This window comes from Podarcis cretensis, assembly GCF_951804945.1.
Source record: "Podarcis cretensis genome assembly, chromosome: 9".
NCBI classification, from domain to species: domain Eukaryota; kingdom Metazoa; phylum Chordata; class Lepidosauria; order Squamata; family Lacertidae; genus Podarcis; species Podarcis cretensis.
This window is the reverse complement of record NC_137178.1, coordinates 78401210-78420712: the sequence shown is the minus strand read 5'-3', so window position 1 is coordinate 78420712 and position 19503 is coordinate 78401210. Positions and strand designations below refer to the sequence as shown.

The 19503-nt window shown below is 45.2% G+C and overlaps 1 protein-coding gene across 1 annotated transcript; it reads right to left on the bottom strand.

Annotated features, from left to right (window-relative positions):
• Positions 1–197: 197 nt before the first annotated feature.
• Positions 198–8374, bottom strand: LOC307224132 (TRPM8 channel-associated factor 2-like). Its single transcript, XM_079990639.1, has 8 exons — positions 8339–8374; positions 7580–8231; positions 5775–6772; positions 4868–4962; positions 4001–4214; positions 2794–3033; positions 1069–1403; positions 198–688 (listed from the first exon to the last, which is right to left on the bottom strand). Exons 2-8 carry the CDS (start codon positions 8194–8196, stop codon positions 437–439), a joined length of 2751 nt encoding a protein of 916 aa, XP_079846765.1. The 5' UTR covers positions 8197–8231; positions 8339–8374; the 3' UTR covers positions 198–436.
• Positions 8375–19503: the final 11129 nt, after the last annotated feature.

Here is a 19503-nt window from a genome sequence, read left to right as displayed (position 1 = left end):
CAAGCCAAGACAGGAGGTGGAATTGTAAGGTGTTTGCTCCAGAAAGCAAGAGCTGCTTTAAGATTCATGCATGAAAATATGGACCAGATTGTTCCCTGATATGTTAGCTAGCTGCCAGATTATGAGTTTATGTAGACACAATGCAGAAAACAGTGCTGTATAAAGAACACCCATAAAAGGAGATGGAAACAGCCAGGTGACTTCATAATCATTTCCACGTTTATTATGTATCATAGCTATACTATAGGACTCGTAACAGGAAAGAGGCACTAATCATAAAAAAGCATTAGGCAAATCATCAAACCCAAATCAGCAGCAAGCAATTTTAAGCGGAATTCTTCTTGAAGTTGATTCAATTTAATTGTGTCATTCAGATTCATCCCATTTAACTGTGTCATTCAGATTCATTCATTCAGATCCAAGCTCTTCTGATTCCTTATGGAGACACATACTGCTTCATTGGATTCTCTGCCCATGTGGGGAAGGTTCTGGCCAGCTTCTGAGAAAGCTCTTTCTTAATAGGCCACTTCCAGGCTTGAAAGAAGGGGGCTAGATCTCTCTTCACTTGCTGGGAGAACTTTTCTGCCCACAGATTCATCTTGGACTCGTTGTCTTCTGGGATTTGGGTCATTTTTTGGTACTCAGCAAAAATGTGCATGTAGGGCTCCCATCCAAATGCCTCCTGCAGCTGAAAATCAGAAAAAAAGTGTATTCAGTCCCTTTCTTAAGTACTTCATCATGGCTTCTGTGTACAAAGCAAGGAAGAGGTTCCCATAAGTTATGCTCAGAATGCCCTTTTTGTCTAATATTTTGTTGCATGCCACCCCAATCTCTGAGTGGTGCAAGATTCCAGGGGTTCCAGGCACTTACCCAAGGTTCATGTTTCCTCAGAATGAGGGACAATGGAGACTGTGCTGTTTTTATGATATAGGGTTCATTTACACATATATACCACCTGAGCCTCATGGCATTAACAGCCCAAGAGGTTCTTGCTTCTCCCATAGCCACAGCCTTCGATTCCCACAGAAACCAGGCATGGAATGTTAATATACTTTTATTGCATTTTACCTGCAAATATGGTTCCAGTGCAGTAAACAGCTCAAAGTCCTTTAGCTGGCCATTTTTAATGTAATTTTCAATCCTTTTCTTTCTGAGCTCCGGCAGAAGTTCCTCATGGGCCCTTTCTCTTGGGGTGTTCAGGACAGTCTCATTTACATAGACAGACCATAGATTGCAGGTGGCTTCAGTGGTGTGAGGTGGAAAATCCCATCCGGCCTGCTGCTGGTTGTGCCCTAGCTCATGAATGGGGCCCCATAGGCCATTGGCATGTATGGACTGCACATCTATCATCTCTTGCACTGACACCAAGTGAAGCATGATTGGGTAGCCAGCATGCATCCAACCTAAGGAGCGGTGAGTGAGGAGAAAGACACACAAAATAGACCCTTAGGAGCTGAATGCCAAGGAACCAGCTGTAGATAAAACATAGTCTAAGCATGCAGTTGAGGGCCATCCTTTGGAAACCATGGCAACACAAATGGCTTTCTGGTTAGGTGATGTTGTTTGTTGGGAAACATGAGGAAACTACTCAGATTGATGTGCTTAAATGTTGTTGGAGCAGAGCAGGCATTGGCTAAGGCACCAAGCCAGCCAGGTTTAGGATTTGTGCATTCGCCTGTGTGCATTGCCTTTTGAGAGTAGGACAGAAGACTGAATTCTCTTCTATCTTCCATCATGGTTCCTAACCTCCTTCCTACCAAAGCACTTGACCCAATCCAAACTTGCTTAGTTTTAGTAATGTGGTTGTATCATATGGCCTCAGGCGATGCCCCATTATAACGGAACACTTTGACAACTAAAGAAAACCAGAAGAGACCTAGTCCAGCAGCTTGTTCTCACAGTGGCCAACTAGATGCTTGTGGGAAACCAGCTTTCGTATAGCAAGCAGGCTTCCTTAGGGCAAAGGTTCATGTGGTCTGACATGAAAGACCTTTGGGCAAGGAGGACCTAGGGTAGTGGTGTGGAGTTGCCTGGCCTGTGGGACAATCTCGGCCAGCCAGTTTGGCCCACAAGACCATTAAGAAAACAACCCATCTGTCAATCAGCTGATGTCACTGTGATGGAGAGTATGATGTCAGTTGATGGTTTCAATTATTCAAGGTTTTCCTCCCTCTTGCTGAAATGGAGGAGTATGCCCCTGGTTTTGGCAGCAGTTTCAATGCAAATCCTTTGTCATTGGGAAGGTGACTGGACTGATACTCCTGCTTAGGAGTATCTCCCTCCTCTCCATTTTCCCCTCCAACTTTGGGACTTCAAAGCATCAAAAGAGTGGACATCTTTGTGACAGCTGGTGATTTGACAGGTGGCTCCACTCACCCATCAAAACTGGCCAATCTTACTAAGGATCTGACTTGTAGATCCAAAAAAGACCCTTACCCTTGACCTAAGGGAAGCTATAACTGTACAGGGCTATAACTATCACAGGGCGATACATGTAGATTGCTCACTGCCAAGCCCTAGGATGTGAAACGGGTGGCACAGATCCAAGGGAATCTGGTAGAATGCCAAATTCCTCTTATGCATGCCTGGCCCTTCAGACTACAACTCCCAGAAATCTTCAGGGGTAAGTCAGGAGAATGAAATGGCTAAATAACTAGCTAGCTTAAGTTTCCAGCACATCAGTGCCCTCTGGACTGCTTTTCTAGGATGAGTTGCACTTGTCTAAAAACTGCTGCATTGTGCAAAATGCCACTTTCAGCCACATATGTATGAATTTTTAAATATTGTACTTGCCAACTGATATTTGAACATCTGCCACAATTCTCTCTGGCCTGGGGAAAACAGCAGGGACGGATGCTAACTTAGCCATTGCCTTCATCATGTTGTCCCAGATGGTGAGAAGAACCCCAGGATTGTCCATAGTCCGCACATTGTCCGCTGGCACTGTCAAAATAACGTTTGTGGTTTCTAGCTCAGCCCAGGGAGCAGGAAAGTGGCGGATAGTGTTCTGCCAGGCAGATGTGCTGGTTTCACCTAGTGAAATATTTTAAAGGGAGATGTTTATTTTGAAAAAACACATTGCGTACTTTTCCATTATGCAGATAACACCAAGTAATTAGGCAAGTTCATTTAAAAGAAAAAAATAACCAGTCTCTAAAAAAGAAACTACAGATAACACTCATTAACAGAATTTGCATCCATTTGTGGAAAGAAGGGGATTCACAAGTCCTGGAGTGCCTCAGCTGATTCCACCATCCTTTCAAAGTACAGGCCAGGTGGCACTTCAGGCTGAAGGCAGCAATAGATGTCAGGTTCATTGCAATGATAGGAGGAGCTGCAAAGTGTTCATAAGTGGCTGCAAAGAGAGGAGCAGTTCTTGGAAACACCAACAGAATTTAGACATGGCAGCTGGTCCTTTGGAGATCCGTTATGGTTACAGGAGTTGCACAAAGTTTGCTCAGATATTACAACAAAGGTGAAAACAATCACACGTGATCAGGTGCGGTGCATGAGAACGTGGCTTGGTGGTGGAACAGAAGGACCAACCCACACTCCAGGCCTGCCCCACACACTGTTTGTTAAGGATTAATGTGTGGGGTGGAGTGGGGGACAGGCTGAAATGGTGCAATAGTGAGGCTATGGCATTCTGAACATATTCAAAAGTACTTTTTAAAAATTGTACCATACTTACTTTATCTCTCTCCCTCTAAGAAGAATGGCCAAAGAGGTAGGAAAGTCTAGAGGGGGCAGTATCTGCAAGATTTGTTTTTCTATGAGCAGCACCAGGCAAGAAACTGGCAGCATCGGACTGTGCGCACCTGCTGTGCTCTGCGGAGCTCCCAGAATGCAGTGGGGCTCCGACCAGCTTGCCAATTCCCTTACATTTGAATTCAGATCCATTTCCTATAGTTCAAAGGACATTTCCAGGGCATCCCTATGCAAGTCTACTCAGAAAGAAGTGCCACTGAGACTTCTGCACAACCCGTGGGTGTGTACTTACCATGTTTGTAATACGGTGCCTGGACCGCTCCTTTGATGGTAACAGAGATCAGGCCCACCGATGACTTCTCTGGCACAATGATGTATAAGAGGCCACCCCACAGGCTGGAGACTTCCACGCTCTGAGCCTTAACTTCAAACCTCCTGGTCACTACAGGAGCACGTTTCAGCTCCTCAGCATCACTTAAGTCATCCGAATGACAACCAATCTGCACCTAGAGAAAGGAAGGATGATGCTTCAAATCAGACTTTGCCACAAAAGACAATGGGCCATTCAACACTGTTTGGTCTGCTGTGTCCCTTTGGCATGACTCCCATCTTGAAACTGATGTGTTGATGCTAAGTTAGAAAGATCCAGGGATAGAAAGAATCCATTTCCATGCAGTACATTGATTGTCTACTCAGCAGCAAGTTTAATTGGGATTTATTCCCAGGTAAGCCTTATTCCCAGGTCTTACAGATCAGGGTCAGTCCTCTCAATCAGGAGTGCCACCAATATGGGGGGGGGGGGAAGCAGGGAAGGCCCCGCCCCACATAATCGATCACATGATGTGGTGCATGCACACTATTTGTATGGCAATGCCTATCAACTTGGGGGAAGCCTGGCACCCTTAAATATTTTTCTTTGGGGGGGGGCAAAGACCTCTCAGCCCCTAGGAGTTGGCTCCTATGCTCTCAATGATTGTCTTCAACAAACAGAAAGTGGAAGAATGCAAGGTATAGCATGCTAGAGGTACCTATTGTGTCTTCTGACACAATAATTTCACAAGAAATTCCAGCCCCCAAAGTAGATCTGAACCATATAGTAAAAACAGTACAGAGTCTGTTGTTTGCAATTCAGCTGAAGTTATTGCAAGTTGGTTAGCACCTGTAATTTAGCACCGATGGCATTGTAGGGAAATAGCAAGCTGGCTGTTTTCATTGGGGGGACATAGAGGCCCGTGCTTCTCCATGCTTCATTTCCTGCAAAGAGGTCAAAGCAGTTGAAACACAGAGTATAAATCAGTCAAAAGTTGTTTGGTACAAATAAAACAGTTTAGTTAGCTTTCCTTTTCAAAAATACTTTCCCACTGAGTCCAAGACTTCAAACTTTGTATAGGTTAACTAGAGATTTTACTATATAATCCTTGGAATGTCTTGTAAGCAACAGGAGGATGTCAATTTCTTTGGCTCTGATTCCACCATTTCTCCAAAACGGCATCTGTGCTGCTCCTGCACGGCCCCAACATTGTTCAGAAGTAATTCTCTCTGGGTTTGGTGGCGCTTATCCCCAGAACAAAGCTTCAGGAAGCTGGACTTTATTAGAATTCAGTTAGTTACCATCTTTCCCAGAGAACATATCTGCATATTTACATATTCTAAATAGCCTGTGGTTTGTTGTTAAGAGAGGTCCTGAGTATACAAACAAAACATCTCTATTAGACGGCAGCATGAAGCTCCAGTTAAGTCATTCCCTGAAGTCCCACAATCAGGAGCCAAATGAGAAATAGTTTTCAGAACACTGTTCACCTTGCACCCCCTATTTCAATCCAAAAGTTTGTTGTGTTAACCTTTCAGCTCAGCAGTAATTAGTAATTATTCACACATATTGCAGGTGAGGAATTAACTGAGTTTTGCCTTGCTCAGGGTCACTATGACTTTATGGCTGAGACAATATTTCAACAAGGCCCTTCCCAGCTTATGGCAAATTCTCAGGATGTCAGATACTGTATTCAGGTAGCTAAAGCCAGCAGATCAAGCAATGAGCTGAGTGAAAAATCGAAAATACTTCTTACCATTATTCTTTCCATTTATTCTGATAGTTTGAGGAGGGGAAATAGGGTAAGTTGCTCCTAGCTGTTGATTCAGGCTGGGCGCTAGCTTCTGGAATTCTGGGGAAACGTTGTAGAGCTCTGAAGACAGCTTGATAAAAAATGCCTCCTCTGAACTGGATTTGATGGGTTTGCTTGCACTGATCTCAGGAATTCCCCTGGACTTCATCAGCTCCATCAGATCTTCATGCACAGAGAATATAGTAGGGGATTCAGCAGCTGGGATCTTTATCAGTGTAACCAAATCTTGCCCTAGCTTCTTAAGCCATGAGGAATATGGTGACTTCAGAGCTTGGCGCTTCTCAATGTGTTGCTGGAATTGGAAGAAGGCTTTCCGGAAGTGATAGGCCAAAGCAACTTCTCTGGCTGGTCTAGCTGGGAAGGTTTCATCAGATGAGCTGATGTCATTTCCAAGGATCCCAATTCCAAATTTCTCCAGTATTTTGTTTCCTGGAAACTCAGTAATAATACTGGAACCAGTATTTTCAGCAGCACTTGACCAGGCTTGTCCGCCAATCAGGAGACCACCTCCTTCAGAGACAAACTCTTGGATTTTTTCCACCTCTGTGTCATAGTAGGCTGTGCAGCAATACACACTGAGGCCATCTTTAAGGTCTGTTAGCTCACATGTGATCTTCGCTTGATCTAGCATGGAGTAAAGGTCCTGGAGATAATCTCCAACACCCACCTTTCCTCCCTTCCCAGAACTAAGCCACCGGATTGCATTGAGGACAAAAGGTTTCATGGATGGTGTGCTAAACAGGTTTTCATGAGCACTTACGATAACCCGTCCCCTCCCATAACGAGCAGCTGCAAGAAACGACTGGTTGGCATCATCTATGGCAACTGGAAATGCCAAGGTTCCATGGATTAGCAGCTCAGATGGAACACCATCCTGAATCTTGAATTCTTTCACTCCACTAAGTAGAGCTATTAAATCACTTTGGATATCTAATCCATGCCTGGAAGAAAAGCAATATCAATTCTTATCATGAGGAGTAACACTATATGGCAAAACAGCATCTTATTGTCCTTTCTGAAGGATCTCAAGAGATTCTTACAATTTCATGTACAGTATATACTTTCAAATACAACAAATTGCAGTTTTGTCACTAGGATTTATATGTAATTTACTGCTGGAATTCATTGCTTTACATTTTCCCTAGCAAATTCCTTAGACTTCTACAGTGGCAGTTCCAGAAGAGCCAGACCTTTTCCAATGAGAGATGCGTACACCCCACTGGCATGATTTGCTCTTTTTGCTGTATGGCCAGCAAGATGCAAGAGGAAACTTGGCTTCAGTGATTATCAAAATCATTCTTTTGGGCCTAGGGCTCATCCTGACCACCAGTACCTTACATGGGCTGGCAGGTGAGCTGGCCTGGCTAATTTATATGTAACTTGTCTTTTATTCGCATGTCTCCCAAGGTAGGTTTTGGGAGGGGGAAAAACCTCTGGGAACTTTTCTGGGAACCTCAAAGGTGGGGTTTGTGAGAGAGAGTTTTACATCCCTGGCAATCTTTTCTCACACAGGTTTGAAATCCAAGCACTGTCAGATCCCTTGGCTTCTCCGTTACATCCCAGAAGAGAACATGAAGGCTCTGCAACAGCAACAACTGAGATGGGAGGAGGCCCACATTTTGTGGAGGACCCTGCGCAGCATCTGAGTGCTTCTCCTGAGTGCGCACACACACACACATGGATGGAATGTTGGGAATTGGCTTGCAGGGTTTTTTAAAATGAAAAATGCAGATGAGAGGTTTACTCACTGGGTGATAAGTGGAATCCTCGGCATTTGTGCGGACACAGGGAAGATCCCATTGCCTCCCACGTTGCCAGTGAAGTACACACCAGCCACACTCGCCACCCGGTTGCCAGGAAACCCAAGCAGCACGTTCTTCATGCCATGTTGACTTGCCCAGTGCCAGGCCTGCCCTGCGATGAGCAGGCCCCCACCACTCTTCACAAACTGCACAAGGTCATCCGTGTGCACCTCCTCATAGGCATCTGTGCAGTAGACTCCCAGGGAAGACCCCAGCGCTGCCCCTGCCTGCACTTTCACACCATCACGGAGGAGCATTTGAGAGAGGGAGTCCAAGCTTGCATGGACACCCACCTGCGATGCCCCGGGGGGCTTGAGCCACTGCAAAACATTTCTAATGAATGGCAAGAACTGGGGAGTTTTCAGGGCATCTTCATGGGACACAACTACCATGCGCCCCTTCCCGTACTGGGATGCAGCAATTAGCACTTGCCCATTTGCACTCACAAGGACAGGGAAAGCTTTATCTCCTGTAAGCAGAAGCTCACAAGGCTGGAACCCCCCACTAAAGTCAAAAGAAGGAACGGCCTTAACTAGAGCTGCATAAGAATTTTTGAAATCCATGTCAGATGTTTGGAATGGATCGTTGAATGCTGGAGCTGAAAGAGAGAGAGAGAGAGAGAATGAAACACATCTAATTAGCACCTGCAACTCCCCGCTACATCCATACTTCCCTATAAAAAAATTAATGAGTACAAAATCTTACCAAACTTGCGTTCCTCTCTAGAACTGCTGGTGCACAGTGACAAAGTTTGGGTGCATTTATACCCAACAGCTAGCTTTTTTGGGGGGGTGGGGGGAACACAATGGGTGTGGGAGTAGCTTTAGGCCAATCAGAAGCCCATGTTAAATACCTGTCAGTAAGTTAGTAACAGCACTATAATCCCCTTTAAGCTTTTCCTTGTTTATGTACCTAGAAATGGTTAAATATTGTATTAACATGTCCAGAATTGCAGAAGGAAAATTAAACCCCTTTTGAAATTAAATCCCACCTGTCTTACCTACTAAAGCTGCAACCCTAACAACACCTACTAGGGAGTCAGACCTGTTGAATATAATGGGACTTACTTCTGTGTAAACACACCTAGGATTCCTCAGTCAGTACATCTGTGTGAAACTCAGCTGACCATTCATGTCTGGCCAATGCCTTCTGTCAAAAAATTTACAGAAGAAAGTATCTGTGCTGGTCTAGGGGCCCATGTGTCTTACTTTTGAGAAGACTGTCTTTTATTTGTAGGAGCCCTCTATTTGAAAGGCGGTCTGGGGATGGCTCAGTTTAAAGTAAAACTCTGGCCCAGAGGTCTCACCCTGATGAAGCAGTTGTGAGTACAAAAGATCCCTGCCTCCCCAGTTCCCACAAGGACTCTCCAGGGTCTTTCCAACAAAGTCTCAAGCTGCATCTGTGCACAACTTGCTCTGCCCGTTTGCTTTCTCTGCATGTTCCAGGACAGGGGTCAGCAAGGTTTACCTCGCCTGGGCCAGTTCACTCCAGCAGAGAGCCCTCCATGGGCTGGATCAGCACAAGAGAGAGATCGCACGGCTGCAATTTCTGGTGTCTGCATCTGCACAGACATTATTTCCAGTGTCTGTGTCTGTGCAGACGTGATTTTCAGCATCTGAGCATGCACAGACACAATTTCCGGCACCGTGGAAGTGAGTCCCCACGCCGCCCTGCGCTGGTTTAGCGCAGCGCGCAAGTACTCACTGAGCGGGTGGCTCGGTTTGGGGGCAGCTCGTGGGCCAGTTAAACAACTCCCATGGGCTGCCGTGGGTTGCCTACCCCTGTTCTAGGAGACCAGGGGCAAGGGCAGTTGGTCACAGCAAGAGGGAAGGACTCCCTGGCTTCAGCAGCCTGCCTCTCTGTCTCCCAGGCCTACTCGTCTCCAGCCCCGCTTCTGCCTCAGAGTCTGAACTGTGCTCTGCCACAGCCTCTTCCTGTTCACCAAAGCCTGTCACCTCTTCTGCTTCTGACATCTCCTGCGCACAGTCTGCTCCTTCTACCTCTGGCCACTCATCACTATCCTACCACCAATTCCCTGGCATTGAGCTTTCTTCCCCTGGGGTTTTCCTCCCACCGCTCCTCTGCATCTAGCCAATCCATGCCACCTTGGGACCTAAATTCATAACAGTCCTGTTCTTAAGAAAAATTCACCCAAATGAAGCAAGAAACCTGGAAAAAATATAAGGTTAAGCAGAAGTGGTAGTATTGATTTTCTTATGATTTGATTAATGTGTTTTGGTTATAATGGTAATATGAATTTATGAAACTTGTTTTCAGCAAGACTTTTTCAATAAAGTCTTGTGTGGTATTTTTGTTGGCAAAGTGGTAAAATGTGGGCCAGACATTGATACTGTTAGGTGGATTTGTAGCCGACTGATGGGCTGTGCCCAAATAGGGGCCATCAATGTTTCCTTGTCAACCTGAATAGAAGTGACAAGCAAGGGTGCTGCAAGGTTCTCTCTTGAGTCCAGTGTGGTTTAACTACTTTGTAAGTCACTTGGGTGGAGAGGATACTCATCAGATTTGGAGATGACACCAAACTGGGTGGTGTAACTAACAGCTTAGAAAACAAAAAGAGAATTCAAGATAGCCTTGCCTGGATAGGAGCAGGGCCAAAACTAACAAACTGAAACGGAACAGAGATCCAAGTTAAAAAACAACCCAGAAGTACAAATACAGGATTGCTGACATCTGGCTTGACAGCAGTACGTATAAAGAGGAGGAATCTATGTGTTTTAGGAGACCACAAGCTAAATTTGAGTCAGCAGTGTGACTTGGTGGTCAAAAAAACTAATATTTATTAATAAAACAAATCTTTTTTTAAAAAAAATTACTACCCCAGCACTAACAACAACAACAACATTTTTCAGTGATGTGATTATGAATGAAGCAACCCACAAATGTCTTTTGTGTCTCTGAGTTTAATTTTACCCAATTGTACTATCTTTATTTCTTAATTCTTGTATGTTATTGAATCATATGCTCCTGCTTTATAAATATATAAAAAGCTAATGCGATTCTAGTTTGAACAGCAAAAGTATCATGAGAGAACAGCATAGATGGGAAGGGGCCGGAGACTCAGTGTCCAATCTTCTTGTAGTTCTCCATTTTGAAAATCCCTAGTGGCAACCAATTTCAGTGCTTATCTCCTTTATTTATTTGACAAAATGTCCATACCCCTCAACAGTAATACAGTGGTACCTTGGGTTAAGAACTTAATTCGTTCTGGAGGTCCGTTCTTAAACTGAAACTGTTCTTAGCCTGAAGCACCACTTTAGCTATTGGAGCCTCCTGCTGCCGCTGCAGCACAATTTCTGTTCTCATCCTGAGGTAAAGTTCTTAACCTGACGTACTATTTCTGGGTTAGTGGAGTCTGTAACCTGAAGTGTCTGTAACCCGAGGTACCACTGTACAACCTCTAAGCAGTTTACCAATAACCCTTGATAATCTTCTATAACCTCAGGTAATCTTTGTGTTTTTTCCTGAGCTACTATTCTGGGAACTCCTTTGGATTCTATGCACAATTTCATTATATTGAAAGTCACATGTAGGGACCTTTCCAATATGTATCTAGATTTGGGGTTTTTACTTTTCTCCTTTAAAGCCAAGCCAAGCCTCCAGAAAGGTATTCAGAGTCAGTTGAAAATTGGTTGTAGGCTGGGATGTTTATTTTCAACTAAAAAACAACAGGGGGGAATTTGCAGGATTAGGGATTGCCACCTCACTCCTGAAACTGCTCCCCATTTTCTTTTCTCCTGTCCAGGTGTTCCATGTGTCTGTTTGCCTCATCAAATGGGAAAAGTGGCAGGCGAGGGGTTGCAATCAGTGGCGGAGCTAGCTGCTCTGGCACCTGGAGCGGCACACATGCTGGGCGGGGCTAGACACCTGCAGGCAGTGGCATAGCAAGGTCAGGTGGTACCAAGGTGAAGATTTTTTTTTTTAAAAAAATGTGCCTGCAAAAATGGTTTGACTTTATGTCATATTTTCTTACAAAGGAATGAGGATTCTGGGCCTCTGATAACAAGTAGGGAACTGTGGACGGATACTTAAATCTACAGGATGGATTGTGTTTTGGCTTGTGTTATTTTATTTATATTTATTGTTTATTTATTTAATAAAATTTATTTTTAAAAACCTGCAAAGTGGTTTACCAAAAAACACAAAAACACACCACCACAGCAGTAAAATCAAGAAAAATTAACAGTTCCTACTTTAAAATACAGTGGTGCCCCGCAAGACGAACGCCTCGCAAGACGGAAAACCCGCTAGACAAAAGGGTTTTCCGTTTTGGAGGCGCTTCGCAAAACGAATTTCCCTATGGGCTTGCTTCGCAAGATGAAAATGTCTTGTGAGTTTTTCCGACTTTTTTTCCCTTCCCCCCCCTTTTTCTAAGCCGCTAAGCCGCTTATCAGCTGATCCGCTAAGCCGATAAGCCGCTAAAAGCCGCTAAGCCGCTAATAGCGCTAAGCCGCTAAGCCGTCAATGGGCTTGCTTCGCAAGATGAAAAAACCGCTAGACGAAGAGGAACCGCGGAACGGATTCTTTTCGTCTTGCGAGGCACCACTGTACTAAAACAGATTAAAATTACTTCAACTTCCTAAGCATCTGGGTACACTTGCCTAAACAAGAATGCTTTTAGCAGGTGTCTGAAAAGAGTCTAGCAAAGGGACGTGCTTTATTGTAATAGGCTGGGGGTTCCAAACTGCAGGTGCTGCCACACTAAACAATGTAGTACAGATATTATGTGGAACCTGTAGTAGTGCTTGAAACTACGGAAGGGGAGGTTTTATTTATTGTGATTTCACTATGCTCTGTATTATCTGAAAAAGAAAACATTTATTTAAAAAGCAGGACTGCACAGCAGCAATCTACTCGCCTGCGAGTCTCATCGTGATCAGTGGGACTTCTTCCCGAGCCGACGGTGCATAAGACGGGCCGCAATCCTTTTCTGCCGTGGTTCCCCTTTTGTGGGATGCTCTCCCAAGGGAGACCCGCCTGGCACCTTCCTGACATCTTTAGGTGCCAGGCAAAAATGTTTCTCTATAACCAGGCCTTTGGCTGGTTAACATTCTGTGGCCTTTTAAACATGTTTGTGGGAGGAGAGATCATTGGTTTGTCTTTGTCTTTGTTTTATTATGCATTTTGTGTTCTCATTTTGCATTTTTATGTTGTGAACTGCCCTGCAAACTTTGGATGAAGGGCAGGGTACAAATTTATTATTAATAATAATAGCAGCAGCAGCAGTGAACAGCACAGGTAACTACAGTCAATCTTGAATAAAATATTGGGGAGGCAGGCATGGGCACAGTCAGCATTTATGTTAGGAGGGCAGAATCTCAATTAAGGATTTTTATTTATGTACTTAATGGGGGGCAGCTACGCCCATGGACCCAAGGAAGCCCCACCCTGCAAAACTGATCACAAGATGCAGTGTGCACACACCATTATTATTTGAATGGCAATGCCCATTAACGGGAGGGGGGGCTCAAATATTTTCTGGGGGGAACCAAAGGGACCTGGGCCCTAGGAGTTGGCTCTTATGCAGTCCACCATGGCTGGCTGGCAGACCTGCTGCCTGTATTCCTTAATTTATAGGCCTGCCTACCAAGACCAAAAAATGTATCCTGCTAAGATGCTCTGCCTCCTTCCTTCCCTGCCCCACTCCAGCCTGAGCCCTGCAATCTCAGTGCATCTTTTGCTCAGCAGTAGCGGCAGCAGCAGCAGCCCCAAAGCTGGGCTGGGTCTTGTGCAAAGGAGCCCCCCAAGTTAAGAGGGCTGTTGCTCGCCAGGTAGGCAGCTGCGGCAGCTAATTTTAGCCAGGCCAGCAGGAACAGCAGCCCTTGCGCTCTCCAAAGCTGCGAATGAAGGAGCAAAGGGGAGGGGGGGGAGAGGACGGGAGGGGAAGCTTGGAGCTCCGAGGCAGCCAGCCAGGAGCCTGCTGCTCACCCCCCCCCACTCCGCTTGCCCAGCAGCAGCAGCCGCGGGGGGGGGGGGGCAGGCACTAGGTGCCTATCAGTAAACTCTGATCCCATTCAAAGTAGTCTGCCTGCCTCCTCCCACTCAGTTGCCCTACAGCTGGGGGGCAGGGAGGCAGCGGGCGGACCATTTGGGCAGGACCCAAGCCACTGAGAGACACATGGCTTGGGTGTGCTACAGGTCCCGCGGTGAGTGCCGCCTGGCATTTTGTCACCCCCCTCAGTGGTGACACCTGGGGTGGACCACCCCCACTGCACCCCTTGCTCTGCCCCTGCCCACGGGGGCGAAGCTAGCCGCTGCGGGGGTGCGACAGCAGCAAGCGTCCGAGGGGCGGCAGCGGCAGCGAGCCTCACAGGGGAGTGGTGGTAAGCACCCCAAGGGGGGCACCGCCTGTGGTGATGTCACCCCCCTCAGGGATGACACCCAGGCTGGACTGCCCCCCCCCCAGTGTTTGCAGTGAAAAGGACCAGCAAGAGTTGTAAGCTGCAAATCCCTTTCCCCTCCCCCCCCGCCCCACTTTTGCCTACATTTCACCCACATTAAAAATATCAAGTTAAATTTTACTTGACATTGAGTACTTGAATAAATTAGATCCATTAATTTCAGTGGGTCTTCTCTGAGTAAAACTTTGTTGAATACCATCCCAGCTGTTTTGCTTGTCAGTATCCCTCTTTGCTCAAGTAACAGACACAGGCATTAGCTGACAGAAGCCCTTGAATGATTTATTTAGCAAACTCCAATATGTTAGTGGTTATGATATATAACAAACAATATATTTTTTAAAAACTGGGTAGTTTCTTTTTTACAACTGCATTGATGACAATCAGAATATTTACAAATCATGGTAAAACTACTTTTGGTCTCCAGTGAGTTATGCTATTAATGTGATGTGGAGAGCAGAGAACGGTTTTGAAGAAACAAATTGACATTCTGGTTAATGCACTATTTCCATTCAATATTATGGTGCAGGAAATGTAAATATTGATTCTGGAATCACTTGGTCTGCTGTTTAATGCACAAAATGCATCTGGTATAAAAGGAAATGCACTGCCTGATGCACAAGTGGTGAAACCTGAAGTAATTTGCTAAATCATCCTCAGCGACTCATCAGCACATTCTGATTTTGCAATCTTGGCAGCCACCCCTTAAAGAAAATATTAAGAAAATGTTGAAGTTCAGCCCAGGATTATCAAAGGGAGGTCTGTGCTTTGCAGAGGTGTCAAATGATACCTTGGCAATTGTTGTGAAGATATACTGGTAAGCACCCTAGATTAGGGAAAGGTATTTGTGGCAATTGTTACTTGTAGCTTCAGAAATAGGGGATTAAATGTACCTTTTCCTCTTTTTTACAAATGCTGACTAGGGAGTTGAACAAAAAATCTGTTGCTTTTAGAAGCAATGGAAATGACTTTTCTAGTGACATTGGCCTGGCATTACAGTAGTCCCAGCCAGGCACCAGTAGTATTGCTCTACCTGGTTAGAGTGCTACTACGTGCATTGCAAAATAGGCTTGCATTGATACCATGGAGCCTAAATTTAGAGTGTACAGTGCACCTTTTATTTTTGTCAGGATCTTGGCAAGGAGATAGGGATGGGGGAATCAGTTTCATTCAGTGTGCATTTAAAGGCATATCGATCGAATTTGTACCTTCTTTTTTTTAAAAAAAATAATTTTTATTAACAGGCCAATCACATCACATTATCCAAATCACATTAGTTCCAAATTATACAGCCAAATTTTAAATTTTGTTGGGGGTACCCATACATCAAGCTCCGCACGAGTCCAAAACTCCGAACAAGTCCAAACATCACTTATATTACTGCTTTAATTAGACAGTTCTATCCAGTTCAATCCAGATAGTCCTTTATTACTTTCTTCCTCTTCTTGTTGTTATCGTATATTCCTTTCTTTGCGATCTCTGATAATTTTCACAAGCAGATTGAAAACAGGCATCCTCTGTGTGGGTTTTGTACTCTTCAAAGATCATATCGCTCAGGGACAGCCTCTGTTCAACGCTTCCATAAAAAAAAAAAATCTTCGGTCTGTCCTTTACTTTTCTCAGGCTTGCCAAATAAATCAAATGAATCAGGAGGCTCTGTCAGGTCAAGATTGCGTTCCAACATTCCTTCTCTTTCGAACGATCCTGATTCTCCTCCCCCTGTCCTTCTTCTCCGGCAAGCCTGTCTTGGCAAGACACCATTTTTTAACTGCGTCATAAAAATTTTCCTCTTTTTTACCGTTCACCAATCCTCTCTCCTGTTATAATCCATCCCACACAGTTCTTGAATTCCTGCTTGTGATGAATAAAAACGCAACGATCTTATTTCTATCTGGGTGAAGGGTTATTAATATCACATCGTGCAAAGAAAAAAAAAGTTTTTTCCTCCACCCCCCTTCATTCCAAACATACAGTCTCTTAGTGGTGATTCATCAGAAGATTTACTTATCCATCCGTCACTCCCGGTCACAGAGATCCATTAATCAGCAGTCTTATCTCTCGAACATTACTTGATGTATGTGCTTCAGCTTCATTCCAATCATATGTTTCCAATTATAATTCCGAGCTGAAGCAACCAGCACGCGCTAATTGGAATCGGCGTCAGGAAGATCTGACTTCACCGAGGGCTCGTGCCAAGTGTTCGGCACCCCCATCTCTTGGATCAGGGGGTGCATTGTGAACACCGCTGGCAAGGCAGCGCCCCCGTCTCCTGGGGGGGGGGGTAGGAAGACTGCATACTTCCCATAGCAGCCCCTTAATTACTTGTATGGGTCAGAGAGATGTTATTGTCGGCCATCTTCCAACGCGCCACCTGGTGGCCCCCTCGAATTTGTACTTTCAAAAGCAGTATGGGAACCGAAGCACAGCAGTGGCAGACTTTGGGCTTTAAAATTTCAGTGCTCATCTTCCATTATTCATCATTGCTTTTCCATTATTCATCATTGCTGCAGCACCCTCTCAGGCCAACCAGTTGTGCTCTGATCACAGGGATCCTTTGAAATCCACACTTACCCAAATTTTGTGATGTAGTTCTCCAGCCAAACAGCTTTAAAAAAAACAAACAAAAGTGCATGTATTAGAAGGAAAGATCAGTTTACTAGTTATAAATAACACACCAAATGCTTTATATTTAGGAGAATTTACCTGCAGAAATGTGCACATCAAGCAAAAAGTGTTGATTAGGCAAAATCCACCCTGAAATGATGGAGAGTTTTCCTGGGAATTAAAAAAGAAAAAGAAATTTTCAAATTTCTGTAGAAATGTGGAGAACTGAGTTTAAGATTGGAAAAATGAGAAACAGAGAACACAAACTGACAGATTATTCTATCCCTAGCCTGCAGCCCAATATAACAATATAAGGAGAAATTGTTGCTTATGGGTGGACGAATCTAGTTCAGTCCTCAGACAGTCAGCACCATATTTAAGAGGGGATGTTAACAGGGAGCAGATTCTGAACATTGCAGCTAAATGACTCTGTGTAGCAGGGAGATGACCCTTTGCAATGTTGCTGTGCAAGAAGATTCTGAATCCTAGAAGGTTTTATATAACCCTATCTTAATAGCTACTTCCAAGCTGTGCCATAATGGATTGGCTCCAGAAATCAGAACTGGAGAACACCCAAGTTATTATGTCATGCGATGGGGTCCCATGTTATTAATGGGGAAGCTGATTGTAACACTGTCCCTGTCCTGGTGTTGCAAGCATCCTCTTGGTTCCACCTGTTGAAGGAGGATCTGCCCATACTCCTGACATTGCCTCCATGAGATCAAGAGTCCAGTCATATGGGGGGGGGGGGCTGGGCTCCTTGAGTACACACGATCTCTCTCTCTCTCTCTCTCTCTCTCTCTCTCTCTCTCTCTCTCACACACACACACACACACACTTGATGCTGGTAAACATTCACACACCTCTTTCATGCACACAAACATTGCCATCCACACTCCTGGCCTTTACTCTGGGGAAGGAGCAAGACTGGGGCCCCCTACCCTTTATTTTCAAAATCCTGGATCATTTGGGAACAGGCCCAAGCCACTGGACAGAAGCGTAGCAAGCTCAAGTGGTACCTGGTGCGGAAATTGTTTGTCACCCCCCCCCATTGAAATTATTAAAAGAAGGGAAAATAAGAAACTTACAGTTGCAAGTATTATTTTCTGGTTTATTTACTTAACATTGTGAGCATAAACACCTAAACCTCCCCCCCCTAACTTTGTTCTCTCACCCCACCTCTCCTCCTGGGCGTTCCAGGGTTTGGGTCCTGAGTTGAGGGAGCTTTGGCTTCTCTCCTTCCCTCCCTCCTCCGCTTGTTTGCTCCCCCACCTCCTTCCCGTCCTCTCTGAGTCCCTCCCCCCTCCCCCCTCCCAGAGGTGGGGGAAGGTCAGGTGGTACCCAGTGCAAAAAAATTCTTGTCACCCCCCCATTGATTGATTTATTTTTTTGCCTACAAAAATGATTTTCTGTTATTTCATATTTTCTTACAAAGGAATAGTAATAGTAATAGTAATAATAATAATAATAATAATAAACTTTTATTTATATCCCACCTTCCCCAGCCGAAGTCGGGCTCAGGGCAGCTAACATCAGATACGTAACATTGGTATAAAAGTAAACAATAATTAAATTAATCCTAAAACCATGTCAAAATCAAATTGAAGTATAATTAGATGGCTTTCCGCAGGTTTAGGGTTGTAAGTGCTCCACTGAACTGAAATTTCAGCCTTCATGACATAGGAAACTAGCCAAGTAAACAGCTATTTTTGTGGAGGAGGGTCAAGATATTAACTGATATGCATGAAATTTCATATATAGCTATATAATCCCTAGTGTAGTAAGATAAGACCTTTGGAGCAGGCATTTTCAAAAAAAAAGTTTTGTATGAACCGCCCTAGTAGGGCAGTAATTGTTCCTCGATAATTTGTCACCCCCCTCCATGATGGCACCCGGGGCTGACTGTCCCCCCCCCTTCCTACGCCCCTGCTTCCTCCAGCAGCCTGGGAGCGCGGGGCTGTCAAAATGTTTCCTGTTGAAAATAAGGAAAATGCATGTGGTTTCAAGGCACCGTTAGACTGCTACGGCACTCCAGCTAAACGTCACTTCCGCAACAAGACTTTTTGCTGATTCGCGATCCTACAAGTGAATAAAGGATATTCCAGCCTGTGTTCCTTAGTCTCAGGCACTCCAGCTCAGAAGCATACCCCACGAAGTGCAAAGAGTAAATGCCCTCAGATAGGAGGGAAAGTTGCAGCCAGAAATGATCAGCAGCAGCAACATAAAAGAAACAAAGCAAGCCGGGCAGAGATTAGCTGGAGGGGGCATGGGAAACAGCACAGAAGTGCAGTTCAGAGACAGTAAAAAAACTGGATAAAACTGGGGGCAACAGCATGTGGGTGCACAGCATGCAGAATGTCACCCCCCATCAGGATGGCACCCAGGGCAGACCACCCCCACAGCCCCCACTGCCCCCCACCTTGCTCCGTCTCTGCCACTGGATTCCTTTCCCTTTCCCAAAAGGACAGAAGCAAGCCAGAGGATCTGCTCAGGGAAGACAGGAAAGAGAAAGTTCCAGTGGTGGCGGCTGCTCCTGGAGGCGGCAGGAGGAGTGTTTGTGCAGGAAAAGGGAGGAACCCATCACAAGTTGGCACTTAGGATGACAGTGCTGGTTGGTGCTTTTACCAGGAGCGCAGCCCCCACTGTCAAAAAGAACAGTTAGACTTGGCCTGTGCAGGAAGGCAGTTGGTGTCTGAGCTTTTGAATCAGGCCAAGGAGAGCAGGATCCAGCAACTGGGCAGAGGAAGAAGGCCTGGCAAGGGAACACAGCACCACCACCATGGCGACTGCGCCTCCGCTGCGCATCAAGTCTTCAGGGAGATTCACGTGTGGGATCATATGATACATTCA

Coding starts and splice junctions, on each gene's coding strand:
- LOC307224132 (XM_079990639.1), bottom strand. CDS start 8,196: ATGGATTTCAAAAATTCTTATGCAGCTCTAGTTAAGGCCGTTCCTTCT. Junction 6,773..7,579: donor AGGATTCCACTTATCACCCA/GTGAGTAAACCT, acceptor CTTTTCTTCCAG/GCATGGATTAGATATCCAAA. Junction 4,963..5,774: donor AATAAATGGAAAGAATAATG/GTAAGAAGTATT, acceptor ACCTCTTTGCAG/GAAATGAAGCATGGAGAAGC.